The 14,568-nt window shown below is 52.5% G+C and overlaps 1 protein-coding gene across 1 annotated transcript; it reads left to right on the forward strand.

Annotated features, from left to right (window-relative positions):
• Positions 1-3,121: 3,121 nt before the first annotated feature.
• On the forward strand, positions 3,122-13,527 carry COG1 (component of oligomeric golgi complex 1; the record flags this gene model as incomplete). Its single annotated transcript, XM_084238420.1, has 14 exons — positions 3,122-3,451; positions 4,773-5,017; positions 5,154-5,335; positions 5,473-5,643; positions 7,111-7,267; positions 7,728-7,938; positions 8,301-9,092; positions 9,601-9,747; positions 10,053-10,214; positions 11,049-11,176; positions 11,632-11,740; positions 12,104-12,213; positions 12,294-12,369; positions 13,402-13,527. The coding sequence occupies exons 1-14, from the start codon at positions 3,137-3,139 to the stop codon at positions 13,525-13,527; spliced, it is 2,931 nt and encodes a 976-aa protein (XP_084094546.1). The 5' UTR covers positions 3,122-3,136.
• Positions 13,528-14,568: the final 1,041 nt, after the last annotated feature.

Below are 14,568 nucleotides of genomic sequence, written 5' to 3' on the forward strand. Positions count from 1 at the left end.
ACAAGGTCACTGTGGGAATCACAGACATGTGCCAAATGCCTCGAGGGTGCTCACAGGGAGCTGCTGGCCTGGGCAGAGGCCTAGCTTTGATTTAGGGGCCAGATGATGGAAACTTACTCCCTTGCACTTCCAACACTGGGTGCTTACGGTTCTCCCCTGCAGAGTTAAGGTGAAAGGAAGAAGTCTGCAGACAGGACCACCACACAAGGGCTGGCACACACACTCCTTCCTAAACCCAGAGACTTAGGCAAGAAAACCAGGACTGGCTTTTCCCCAGGCACCTTCTGGAGGGAAAAAAAATAACAACAAAAAACAAAGGGCTGGAACTGTCTCCTCCACCCCTGTGTTTCCAACAGTGCCGTGTCCAGAGGCCAAGGGGGCTGGTTTTGCTAGAGGAGAAAAGCAGGAGGTGGACAAGCAAGGAGACAGGAGAGCAGAGCCGGGTCCCTCCCTCCAGTCCACGCAGCTCTGCAAGCGCAGGGCGACAGCACCGCCTTCAGGGCGCCCGCGGAACGCGGCCGGGCAGCAGGGGGGAGGCAGTGCTGGAGAAGCGTGGCTTTCAGGACCCCCCAGGTCGGGGTCGCGGGGTTCTTCCCACGGTCAGGTCACGTGCCCCACTAGATGCCCGTCGACAGGCCTCTAGGGACCGCTCCTCTGCTACTACAAAGACATGAAGTTGCACCTTTGGGGACTAAATGAGATGAAGTTAAGTCAGAAAATGAAAGACAGTTCCCCGATGGCTTCACTCATTTGAGGAATACAAAGAATCAAAGAAAACAGAGAGCCAACATCAAGAGTAATTCTTAGGCTGAAGAACATACTGTTACCAGAGGGGCTGCAGGAAGAGGGAAGGTGACAGGTGGCAGCGGGTGCGGGAGGTGTGTGCACACATGAGAGGGGCTGTTGTACTCCCCAAATTACAGTTATGTAAAGGATTGGATTGTTATATCAATAAAGTTTGAGAGGAAAAAATTTAAAAGAAAAAAAAAAATAACACACTCACAGTAGAGACATCAGCTGGCAAGCTCGCCTTTTCACCACCTAACAGGTAAGTGCGAACGTGAACTCACACCAAGCCCCAGGTACCTACACCCTGACATGCTGGCATCCCGCCCTCACGCTGTTAGAAATGGGTCAGGCGAGCTCTCAGAGAGCTGGAGACCCGAGGGGGGTGTGTCGGTGAGGCTCTCCAGGGCAAGCCACCGGCAGTGATTTTGATTTTTCAAAGAAATGAAACTTATCAGAGATGGTGGCCAGCTCATTGACTCTCCCGCAGAGCTGGGGAACCAGCCTCGGGGGCAGGTGAGGACGAAGAGAACTAAGTATTCGGAACCAGGAAAAGCCTGCGCAGGGTGACTGATTCTGGGGAGCTCATCCTTGGGTGCGCCCACAGCTGCTACCAGCACCAGCCTTGGTTGCTGGATTCAACATCCGTGCTGTCCAAGTGGATGACGCAAATGATACCGCTGCCATCTCCCAAAAAGAAATGTCCACTGCCCTGCTATTTGATGTCAGAAATTGTCCGTTTAAAGTCCCAGGCGGTTGCCTCTCATTGGCCAATCCCAGCACAGCTGTAAGGTCCCAGCAAAAGGAGCTGACTTCCCCAAACAGAGGCAGGAGTATAAATGGGGGAGTCCAGAGGCCAGGCACCGAAAGGCCTCCTTCGGAGTGGGGTTGCAGTGATGGCCCCTACAGGCCTGCCACCAGGGAGTGTTCTGAGTGCATGGGAAGTTGGGTGTCAAAGTAGAAAGAATTTAAAAATCTAGGTCCCAGTGCTGATTCTGCCACTTAGCTATGCGACTGGGCAGGTCAATGAGCTCTTCTGAGTTTTGTCATGTGCAGAATAATTATTCCTGCCCACCTGGCCGAGCTGACCTGTGCACCTGATTAGACAGCTGCGTGGACAGGCTTTTGAGAACTGTGCTATTACTGTGCTGTTATTGCCTCTCAGGGTCCCAGGCTCCCCATCTGTAAACGAAACATGCCTTACGTTATAGAGCTGTTGTGGGATAAACTAGAACATAGGTGAATAGTTTATTTGCAGACTGAAAGTCTTTGATGTCTGGGATTTGTCTCAAAATAATGGAGGTGCCGGCTGGGGGAGAAAGCAGGTAGGGGCAGAGATGACATGAACGTGAAAAATGGTGTGGAACTACTTTTGGTCTTGTTTTCCTTTGTTTTTAAATGAAGGGCCTTGGAACTACTTAGAGGAAACAGGACACACTCTCGAAGTTTTATTACCATGTCAGCGTTAGGCATCCGGCCCGGGCTTAGTTTTCTCAGGCATTCTGGTCTTTCCCTCTGCCCACTACCCTCCTCCCCGGGCTGGGTGCCCACGCCAGGCTGTCTTGGGGAAACGTCTTTGGTGGCGAAACACTGGTTTGCTGCAAAAACCCAATATCCCACAGGACTAATCAACAACAGAAGAAAAACAAGAAGTCAAATTAGCTCCCAGGGCATCCTGCGCCTGCTCAGAGGAACTGTGAAGTCGCTCTTTCCTTCCTAGAAGAGAAAAACCGTCTCAAACTTCACCTTTCCTGGCACTGCGCTGGTCAGGACCACACGGCACAGACGCCGGGGGCGGCCGGGCAGCCTCCCTGGTGGCGCAAAGGGTGAAGATGCAACCTATGAAGCCACCGGCAGCCTCTGCAGCACGAGTTCGATCCCCGGCCAGGGAGCTGCCCCGCCAGGGAGCTACCCACACGGCGCGGCAGACCTCTCCTGCCTCCCCGCAGCTCCCCTCAGCAGTGGATTTCAGTGGATCCGCCTGTTCTGCTCCCCACTCTGTCTCTGGGGAGTCCTCTCACCCCCACCCCTCTGGCCTGCGCCCCAGTTCTGGAATGCATAAATAAATAAATCTTAAAAAAAAAATTAAACAGGAACCAAGTGTCCCGAGGAGGGGCGAGTCTGACCGCGCGGGCGCTTAACGACGAAATTAAGTCCGACGCGGAGCGGCTCCACCCGCGGACCCGGCGCCCGAGCGCAACCGCCCCTTCCCCTGTCCCGTGCGGGCCGGCACCGCCCACCGCCGCCGGAACCAACATGGCTGCCGCGCGGCGCTTCCGCCCACAACCAAGATGGCCGCGGGGCGGGCCCGGCGGGCGGAAGTGACCCGGCCGCGGCTGACGGGGCCGTCATGGCGGCCGCGGCCACCTCCCCCGCGCTGAGGCGGCTGGACCTGCGCGACCCCGCGGCGCTCTTCGAGACCCATGGGGCGGAGGAGATCCGCGGGCTGGAGCGCCAAGTGCGGGCCGAGATCGAGCACAAGAAGGAGGAGCTGCGGCAGATGGTGGGCGAGCGCTACCGCGACCTGATCGAGGCGGCCGACACCATCGGCCAGATGCGCCGCTGCGCCGAGGGGCTGGTGGACGCCGTGAGGGCCACGGACCGGTACTGCGCGCGCCTCCGCCGCGCCGGCCCCGCCGCGCCCCCGCCGCCCGCGGCCCCGCAGGTCAGCGCCGGCCCCGCCCAGGACGCCCCCCGCGGCCCGCGCCCCCGGCCTCACCTGCCGGGCGGCGTCCTCCTCGGGAGACGGTCCCGGCCGCGTCCGCGGGAGCTGCCCCGACCTCCGGGCCTCGGCTCGCGGCTTCGGGTGCCGACGCCTGGGCCTCCCGCGCGGCCGGCGGGCGCACTCCCCGGCCACGGCCCCCGACTTCTCCCCGCAGCGCGTTTCTCCCTGGACACCCCCACCCCGGTCGTTCATCCCTCGCCCCAATCTTACCCCCACCCTGACCCCCCCACAGCCCCCAAGAGCCGTTCTAGCCCTCCTTGGAGGAGAGAACCAGCCACCAGCCCTCCCCTCTTAATGGGGGAGCTCTGTTGTTTTGGGGAGCTGAGGTGACTCTAATCCCGTCACCCCAAGTGCTCGTTCCTCCAAACATGAATGATTTCCCTGGATGTGGGAGAACCGGCCCTGAGCACCTCCCACAGCTGGAGCAACATCTGGTGGCTAAAGGAGGGTCCGCTAGGCAGCTCGCTCAGAGAGGGTTCGCGGCCCCCTCCCAGCTTTGACTTAATGAATGGCATTTGCAGCTTCCAACAGCAAAGGGAAGACTAGAAAAAAAAAAAATGTTTTGTTTTGTTTTTTAATACTCTGTTATGTTTTCAGACAGCTTTGATGATGGTATTAAAGCTAGGGCAGTTTATCCTAAGGGGTAAGTGTACAGTTGATCAGTTTTAATTCAGTGCAGCCCATGAATGATTAGGAGATCATTTCCTTTAGGCAACAGGAGACCCCTGGCGTGCTCCATCCAAACGTTATTATCATAAAGTGCGTACCATTGATGTGAACCACCGTGTACACTTTTACAGTTATGTTTAAAAGAGATTGCCTTTTTCTCTCATTGGTCATGTAGAAACTGGTTTTTCTAGCTGTCAACATTAGGGGTAACTTTCCCAGCATCGCTGTTGTGATGTGTAATTAAAGCATACTTTCCCCTACTATATACTCTGACGGTTAAAGCCCGTGGTGAGCAGCGTGTGCTATGGAGACGTCACTGACAACCAGACTGTGTGAGGACCAGATTGAAGCTTTCCTCCCCGAGGGGCTGAGCTAATAGTGGAGTAGCCCTTAGGAACAACCGACAGGGTTGTGCAGCACCCCTGAGTCCCATAATTCAGCTCCACCGAACCTCGATGCCTTGCTGAGTGGCAAGGAATGAGGCTTAATGAAAGCTTTGTACCCCCCACACTCCATACTTTTCCCCAAGCCTGCCGAACACCGACCTTGCTTTGGGTTGTTCTTCTGACTTAGTTTTGTGACTTACCTGCAGCCTCAGCAGCCGTCCCAGGAGAAGTTCTACAGCATGGCTGCCCAGATCAAGCTGCTCTTAGACATTCCCGAGAAAATCTGGAGCTCCATGGAGACCTCTCAGTATCTCCACGCCACACAGCTCTACCTGCTCTGCTGCCACCTTCACAACCTGCTCCAGCTGGACTCTTCTAATTCCAGAAACAGCCCTGTCCTCTCCCGATTCCCGATCCTCATTCGGCAGGTGGCAGCGGCCAGCCACTTCCGGTAAGTGAATCCGGCAGAAAGATCCCTGGTAACGATACTTCCCGCCACAATTTTATGGAGTAGGTCTTCTTTCCTGTATACCAAGGTTCTTCTCCCAAGGTGGCCGCTTCACTGCTGACCTTTGTCCTCGCTCTAGGTCCACCATTCTGCAGGAGAGCAAGATGCTGCTCAAGTGCCAAGCTGTGTCTGACCAGGCCGTGGCGGAGGCCCTGTGCTCCATAATGCTCTTGGAAGAGAGTTCTCCTCGCCAAGCCCTCACAGACTTCCTGATGGCCAGAAAGGCAGCTATTCAGAAACTTCTCAACCAGCCACACCATGGTGAGTGTGACTTCTCTCCAAAATGTGTTTTTTTAAACATGGGAATGGAGAGGGATGAGCTCGTGGACGCTGAAGCATCCAGAGCATTCTTGGTTTTCTCACTAAAGGCAATTGTTTCAGAGGATGGTTTCTTCTAGGTACCGGGATCAAGACTCAGATTTGCTCCCTAGTGATGTTGCTGGCCACCACTTTGAACCAAGCTCATGCTCTTTTCTACACGCTACCAGAAGGGCTAATGCCAGACCTGTCTCTGCCGTGCGGCTTGCTCTTCTCAACCCTGGAGACCATCACAGGCCAGCATCCTACTGGTGAGCTCTTAGCTAACTTTTCTTTGTTTTTCTGGTTCATTCAACTGATATTTACTGCATACCTGCCCTCTGCCAGTGGCCGTGCTGGGCTTTGGGGATATAGCAGTGAATCGAACATTTCCACCTTCATGGACCCACCTTCTTGGAGGTCACAGGCTAATGGTAGAGGTAGATACCTAACTCACAAATACTCAGATATCTGTTTAATATCAATATCGGTCATTGCTATCAAGGCAGAGTACAGATTAACTTAGAAGTATTGAAACATCAAGGTCAGAGACTTCCCTGAGGAAATGTTATTTAAATGGAGACCTGAAGGATGAGTTATGGGGGACGAAGGCCAGAAGATTTCCAGGCACAGGGGAGAGAATATGCAAAGGTCCTGAGGCAAGGAGGGCGTTGATACATTTGGGGAACAGGGAGAAAGCTGGTGAGCTAAGAGGTATTGGGTGAGGAGAAGAGTAGCACGAGAGACATGTCCAGTCAGGCAGATGTGACCAGATAATGCCGAGCCCTATGGGCTAGGCTAGGGAGTTAGGACTTTATCCAGAGTTGATGGTCCTTCATGTATGTTGAATGTGCTAAGTTCCCAAGCATCCTATACTTTTTTTTGGTAGCGTTTATCCCAATTGAAATGAAATGCAGTCGACTTTTATATGGCCCCATGGGGCAAGAGTGCATGCTGCAAGCCCACTTAGGAGTCCGTCCCCATGACCTAGGTGACAAACGGGGGCAGCAGAGATGGAGCTAATAGGACAACTCAGATGTCTGTTTAGGAGATGGCTGTGGATTGGCTCTGGAGGGAGTAGAACAGGTGTCCAAGTTTGCTAGAAACATCGCTGGTTTGGAAGGGCAGTTCACATGCTGTATGATGACGGCTGACTGGAGTGGGAATGTGGCAGAGTGGCGGCAACTGAGGGCCAGAAAGAGCACGAGAGGTCTGGCCAGTCACACCTGGGGTGTCCACATGCAGCTACTGTTGGAAGCCTTGGGATGGATGACAGGACTCAAAGGTCAGACAGAGGAGACCCAGCCAGAGGTGGAAGGAAACAGCACACGGGGTAACACACAAAGCCATTTCAGAGACATGTGCTGTAGAGGACCGTGTTTGGCTTACTCTGTCTTCCAGCTAGAGTCCCACCTCCTTAGCTTTGGTTTCCTTCTTGTGCTTACAATTCAGACTTCTCTCCCTTCCGCCACTTGTTTCTCCTTCCCCTCGCCTATTCCCTCCATCCCTTTCCACCCTGCCCTTTGCCAGCAGGATGGCCGGAGGTGGAGGGAAGCTGTCACTCTCCGAGGAGGGGCCCTGCACTTAGTCTGTACTGTCCTTTTTCCTCCTTTTTCAGAGGCCCACTCTGACCTGCCCAGAGGAAGACTCACGTCAATTCTGGAAACTTTCCTAAGGTCTATTTTTCAATAAGCCATTCAGAGAATGGCCCTGATGACTCTCACTTGGCCTTCTCTTAGGGAGGGGCGCCGGGGTTCTGCAGGAGGAGATGAAGCTCTGCCGCTGGTTCAGACACCTGCCGGCATCCGTCGTGGAGTTCCAGCCAGCCCTCCGCACGCTGGCGCATCCCATCAGCCAGGAGTACCTGAAAGACACGCTGCAGAAATGGATCCACATGTAAGTAGCCAGAGCTTTCCTGAGGCTGGCAGCAGCCCAAGAGAAACAGGCCGGTCTTCTGGATGACTCTCTGACACCGCCCTCTGCATGGCCACTTGCACGGTGCCATGACCATGACCATGGCAAGTTAGCCCCACGGTGGGAGGAGCTTTTCTTCCAGAGTATTATGTAGAGCATTTCAAATTCTCTTTATGTCAAAGTTATGCCACTCATAAACTTTTATTTAGTGGTATCTGAAGCCTTTCTGTGGGGCTCTAGACTTCTTCTAGATTCCTCAGGGAAGCAAGGGCAGGCCTGGTGAAGCCAACCCTCTCCCCAGTCCAGCTAGAACTGCTGGGTTATACGTTTATATATATTGGGGCTCAGAAAGAGTTGGCAAGTGGAGTCCTGCTGCTTTTCTTAATATAGTTGTAAGGCCCCATGAGTCTGATGGGGCTCAAGGAAAATAATTTGGTTGCAGGTGTAATGAAGACATGAAAAATGGGATCACCAACCTGCTTATGTACGTGAAAAGCATGAAGGGTCTGGCAGGGATCCGGGATGCCATGTGGGAATTACTCACCAACGAGGCCACCAACCACAGCTGGGACGTGATATGCCGGCGGCTACTGGACAAGCCACTCCTGTTCTGGGAGGACTTGATGCAGCAACTCTTCCTTGACCGACTACAGGTGAGGGAGACGTCACACGACCCTGTTGTGTCTTGGCCAGTCCCTATGTGAGCTCCTGACAGTCCCTATGTGAGCTCCTGACTGTCCGGTCTGTCTGCCCTGCTGACGTACTCCAGGGGCAGCACTTCTGGGTCAGGAACCACAGAGGAGCCGAGATCCGGACTCCAATGCTGGGAGAGTCAAGGCCTTCAGGTGGTTGGGCTCAGTCCTGTCCGTCAGTGCTTACTCGTTCCTGCCCGCCACTGCCAGCCCTCCAGGCGTGGTGGAGAGCGTCTGGCTGCTGGGGTAGAGCGCCATTTGGTGCACATTGGGAGCTTTTTTGAAAGAAACTGGATTAGAAGTCCTCTCTCCTTCTCTTGTAGACTCTGACAGAAGAAGGTTTTGCCTCCATCTCCAGTAGTTCCAAAGAGCTCCTGATGGCCGCTCTGCAGGAACTTGAAAGCAGCACCAGCAGCTCCACTCCAAATAAGCACCTCCACTTTGAGCACAACATGTCTCTCTTCCTCTGGACTGAGAGTCCTAACGACCTGCCTTCCGATGCTGCCTGGGTCAGCGTGGCCAACCGGGGTCAGCTTGCTGGAAGTGGGCTCTCCATGAAAGCTCAAGCCATCAGTCCGTCCGTCCAGAGCTTCTGTGTTGCCCTAGATTCTAAGCTGAAGGTTATGCTGGATGACCTCCTGGCTTACCTCCCCTCTGGTGACCCGTTGCTGCCCAAGGACACCTCCCCCGCGCAAGCCAAGAACTGTGCTTTCGACAGATACTCCGATGCCGGGACTGTGCAGGAGATGCTGCGGGCCCACTCGGCGGCCTGCATCCTGCACATCACAAACTGCATCCAGGCAGAGCTGCAGCGCATCGAGGAAGTGGTGCAAGGGCAGCAGGACGTCCTCCGTGGCGTCAAGCTGCACGCCGTCCTTTTCATGGCCAGACTCTGCCAGTCACTGGGAGAACTGTGTCCCCACCTGAAGCAATGCATCTTGGGAAAATCAGGGAGTGCCGAGAAACCAGCAAGGGATTCCTGGGCTCTGAAAAAACAAGGGAAGGGGAAAGCTCAGGAAATGGTTCCCATGCAGGCCAAGTGGCAGGAAGTCAAGGAGCTGCTCCTCCAGCAGAGCGTGATGGGCTACCGGGTGTGGAGCTCCGCAGTGGTGAAAGTGAGTGACACGCGATCCTTGCTGAGATCCCCGTTGCGTCTCACTTTTCCCATAGTCCAGTCTTGCCAGCCATCATAGGGCCTCTGAGTAGTCGGGACACACCAATCCCTGCCTTATACAGTTACTTTGCCTTATCTCTCTCAGATCACACAAAGATGAAAAACCTTTCCATTCATTTTAGCCTAGATTTCATAGACAAAACCTGGATTTTTTCCCCCTTCCATCTAATAAGAATGAAAGATTTTCTTCTTGGATGATAATTCCTGCTCTTAAACTTTAACATCATGTTCCCCTTATAGTCTCCACTGGTATATAGGAGGAGGCCCTTGACATCTGTGGGGTGGTCAGCAACAAGACCCCGGTCATCAGCCAGAAGAGCGGCGTTTACATTCACTATCCCACGCGAGATCTAAGCCTCTGAAGCTGACCTCAGGGCTCTCCTGGGGTTTGAAGCAAACACTGCAAAGGATCTGAGCGGCCTGTGTGGACCCTTGTCTTTTATTACCAGGCTCTGGCTCATGGATTCACCCAGTCGTTACTTTCAGATGACGCAGGTTCAGTCCTGGCCACGGCTACCAGCTGGGATGAACTAGAAATTCAGGAGGAAGCAGAGTCTGGCAGCAGTGTCACCTCCAAGATCCGACTCCCAGCACAGGTGCGCTGGTGCCACCCGCCACTGAGGGAGGCCCTGGGCTGGACGAGGGAACAGGCTCTTTGGAAGGGAAGGCTGGAAGGTCGCCTCCTGGCCGACTTTGGGCAAGAGCTGGACAGAGTGTTTGTTTCTAAGCTTGTGCGGTGGGGCACCGCATGCATCTGTTCTCAGGGCCCTGGAAGGGGCTGGTGGCCGGGCTGGGCATGTCGCCCAGTGGAATAAATGGGTCTGCCCTCACCGCTTCTCATGTAGCGCAGGCGAGGCGACACTCGGCATTCCTTTTTTTTTTTTTTTTTTTTTTTTTATAGCCATCCTGGTATGTACAGTCCTTCCTGTTTAGTTTGTGCCAGGAAATTAATCGGGTTGGAGGCCATGCCTTACCAAAGGTGACACTGCAGGAGATGCTGAAGAGCTGCATGACTCAAGTAGTAGCTGCCTATGAGAAATTTTCAGAAGAAAAACAGATTAAGGTAGGTGTCTGACATTTTTCTTCCATTAAAAACAGAAATAAAAATCTTAGGTTTCCTTGGGTCTGAGTAGTTAGCATCAAGGATTCCACGCATAGATCACTCAGTCAGGCTCTCTGGTCGGGAGTAACTTCGGCCCTGAGTTTAATCACCCCCTTTCTCCAGGGTCGAGCAGGTCTTTCCTACACAGGCAGCTCTAAGTGCTGAGGGTGGAAGCTGCAGTCAGAGGCCTGGCTTCTGGCTGCAGCACCCACACGGGCCGCGCTTATTGCGTGGTTTGGGCAAATCATTCACCTGTTTCCTTGGCATCAGATGTGACCATGTGGGCGCCGCTCAGGGGGCATGAGGAGGTTCAGATGATGCAAAGCACGGCGCCCGGCCCAGATACTCCTCTGCCCCCACACCTCCCTTCTCCTTCTGTGTGTAGTTTTGTGAAGCACTCTGCCCCGTTTATCTTCCCAGCTCTTTAGTAATGTTATTAAGACAGGACCAACTCCTGTATTTAGAAACAATTCAGGTAAATCTCTCCCAAGCATCCTCAAAAATCTCTCCCTCACACACAACTTTTTTTCCTTTAAAATGACCACTTACAGCATCCCGAGCTGCTTCAAAGGGCCAGGTCTCTTTCCTGTTAGGCTATCAGTCTCGTTTAACACCCAGTTTCTAATATAACCTGTTTCTTGTTGTGAGACCTAACTGGCCTTAGGAATATGAAAGCTTCTACCTCCCTCTGAAATAACAAGCTGTAACGCAACCCAAACCTGAAGCTGTCTGTTAGGCTCATATAACAAGTTATCTCCTGTATAACAATGGGCGGGACTGGGAATTCATTTGCAGAGAGAAGGTGCATTTCCAATGACCCAGAACCGCGCCCTGCAGCTGCTTTATGATCTGCGTTACCTCAACATTGTCCTGACAGCCAAGGCTGAGGAGGTGAAAAGCAGCCGAAGCAAACAGGACTCCAGGTACCATCACTCTCCGGGCTCCCCCAGTGCAGACTCTTCTAAATGCAAGGAGCCCCTTTTCTGGGCGCTGCAGAGCCAGCCTCTGACCTCCCATTAGTGGTTTGTTGTAAACGTTCAGCTAGATGACCACACCAGCACTGGCCGCCTGCCGGACACATTCCGTGATCGAGCACAGCGGGTGACTCCGTCCTCTCTTCTCAGTCAGCCCCGCAGCTACTGGGTGTCATTTGAGCTACTTCTGGAAACAGAATGTGTGGGGAGGAATAGACTTAACTAAGCTACCCCTTCAGGTCGGAGTACCTGAGGACAACTATGCACCGTGATCAGTGACAGGATGTGCTCAGTCAGCAAACAGTTTAGGAGAATAAACCCAACTCCAGGATTTCTAAAGTGTTAAAATTCCCTAAGGTTGGGCTTTGTCCTAAAAAATGTGATTCGCCCTGACCCTTTTCCAGAATTGAGAAAGTGGCTGACTACTTGGAAGCACTCATTGATCCCTTTGACCTGGACGTCTTCACACCCCACCTCAACAGCAACCTTAACCGCCTGGTGCAGCGAACTTCGGTAAATGTGGGCGCGCACGGTGTCAGTGAAGGGCTCAAGGTACAGTCAACCTGCCCAGCACTGCAGGCTGCAGGAGGCAGTGCCAGGAGGGGCGGAGACGCCAGCGGCCCGGTTTAGTTCTAAGGGCTAAAAGGGGATCAGATAAAATCTCCTGTGCTCAGACAGCCAGGATCTGACTCCTCGGGTGATAGAGAGGATCAAGGCCACAGAAAGAGGGATAAGAAAAGCTATGACTGAGATTCTGACTTGGGTAGAGAGAAAAGTAATTTTGAAGTGCTGACTCCCTCAAGTAAACACTCCCCAAAGGGAAGGTTAGACGCAGAGCAGTGACTAACCGAGAGAAATGATTTTCTGATCTGTCAGGTTCTGTTGGGCCTGGTCAGCGGTACGGAGAACCAGTTCACCCCCAGGAGCAGTGTGTTCAACTCCCAGGAACCCCATAACATCCTGCCGCTGGCATCGAGTCAGATCAGGTAATGAGGCTAAGGGCTTTTCGGTAGGCCCTGAAGGTTCCTGTTCGTGCTACTGAAACTCCTTCGTCTTTGTCTTGGAGGTTTGGACTTCTTCCACTGAGCATGACCAGCTCCCGGAAGGCTAAGTTAACCAGAAGCATCGAAACGAAAGCCCAGGTTAGTGAGACTGCGAGATTCACCCCTGTGGGTCCTGTTCCCTACTCCCCAAAGCACCCGTCCGCGCCCTCTAAATAACTGATAAGCATCGAATGACAATGCACTAATGCTGCTTTTAATGGCGGCGCAATACAGAAGTACAAGGTTTTACTAGCTTGAGCTAATAGAAGTCCTAGATCGAGATGCCCATTTACACTATCAGGTAGCCTCCCAACAGAAACGCATCTCAGGCTGCCAAGCTGTAGAAAATGAGCAGGACAGGATGGAGATGATTTCTTGTTCTTAGTAGGGGAAAAGGGTGAACCGCTAACCCCAGCACTGTGGTTGTACTTATTTGGAAAAGAGTCTGTTTCGGTGCTGGTTTCTTCTTCTTCTTGGGTGGGGGAAAAAGGAAATTTGCTGTCTCAAGTTTTACATTTTCTTGTCAATGCACATTTTGTTTCAGTCGGCTGCCATCCAGTAGCCTGCAGGAGTCCTGGGTATTTCTGAGTCGTGTTGTGTGTGTGTGTCATTTGAGAGTTCCAACGGCCCGTCTTCTTACAGCATTTAGTTGTGGTTTGCTTTACGGGTAGACCAAGCATTAGCAGTGTGTCCTTTCCACCTCCTGCCATCACACCCATTAAGATCCAAAATCCTTGTCAAACATCTGGTTTTAAGCTTGGGAGATGGTACTGACAAGTTCTTGCACGAACCCCCCACTCCGCAAGCATGGGCCTGTGCTGCAGCTTGCCCTCGCGAGTCTCCATCGCTACGTGGAGTAACTGCCTTTTTCATTCACAGTAGAGGAAGCAACCATGGAAAAGGAGGCAGCAGGATGTCTACCTCTTTCCTCTGACAGTCCTCACCTTCCAAGTTCAGTTCTGTCCCATGTCCTTTTCAAGCCTTGGCAAAGAGCAGTTTCCTCACTAGCGCTCTGTGCTGCCTCAGACGGGCTTGGTGTGCTGGCTGGACCGAGTGGCGTGGAGGGGCGGGCAGCGCGGCGGGGGGCACTCGGCTCGACTCTAAGGCACTTTCCTCTACATGCAACGGCAGGTCATCCCCCCGGAACTATCCCGAGCAGATCCTGGCTCCTTGTTCAGACAGTTTGTCAGTGAAGATGAGGACGCGTCTACACCTTCATTATTTAAACTCGGTTGGCTCTCTAGTATGACTAAATGACATGGGCGCATAGCCGTCTCTCTCTGAATAAACTCTGTTATTTCTCCCAGAGGTGCTTTAATCATTTGTCTCTAAGCCACAGCAGTCTTTTCGGTTTCCATGGTAGAACACAGCCCCCTGGTCACTTTACACGTCAGGTCAATCCTTGTCCAGTCATTTCACAATACTTGAGACGCAGCCATCATTCAAACCTGCGCTGTGCCGGCATCCATCCACGCCTGGGTCTCAGCACGCCCCGGTGGGGTTATCAAGGGGATCACAGAAGCTGCTGGTATCGTTAAGTTTGTGAGTAAAACCAAAGTCACTGGGTAATTCTGGACTTCTGTAACTCAGCACTGTCTCCCGAGTCTGAGATGTAGGCTCTGGAGGAACGACATAGCACAGGTTATGTGGCACACAAGAGTCTGAAAGACATTCTCTCTGGAAATACACGTACGTGACAGAGCGAAGGCGGTTATTAGGGAAGGTGCTTCACTTGCACAGTCCGGCGTGGGTCTGACTGTTCCCTGTCACAGAGCGAGGACTTGCAACAGATGTCTACATACTAAGAGGTAGTATGGCAGTTAATTTCAGTGCAAGACTGAATCAAGCTTTCTATATTTTGGAAAAAAACTTATGTTTTTTCATGGAAACTAGATACTCTTTACTAGTTTATTGAATTTTAAAAAATTGAAGATCCCGCATTTTTAAAAGGCCCTTTTACATAAAGTAGAATTTCTAATTGACAGATTCGAAAATCAATCTGGATTGGACAAACTATGAATTCAACACACAGATGAGATTTCCTCTTACCATTACCTTGACATGGATTTGATACCCACCCTTAAAAGAATCCTATAAAAAATTGCTTCAAAGCCCCTTTGAAATTGCAATAGTGCAGCAAAACCACAAGTAAACAACTGCCTGTTAACCTGTTATTTCAAATATAGACTGAAAAGCCAACAGGCATTTTTTTTGTGCAATTTTTTAAAACATTGTAAGTTGAAGTATCAAATCTGCACAGCGCTGTCCCTTCACAGAAGGCAAGAAGCTGCCAGCGTG

This window comes from Talpa europaea, assembly GCF_964194135.1.
Source record: "Talpa europaea genome assembly, chromosome: 7".
NCBI lineage: Eukaryota > Metazoa > Chordata > Mammalia > Eulipotyphla > Talpidae > Talpa > Talpa europaea.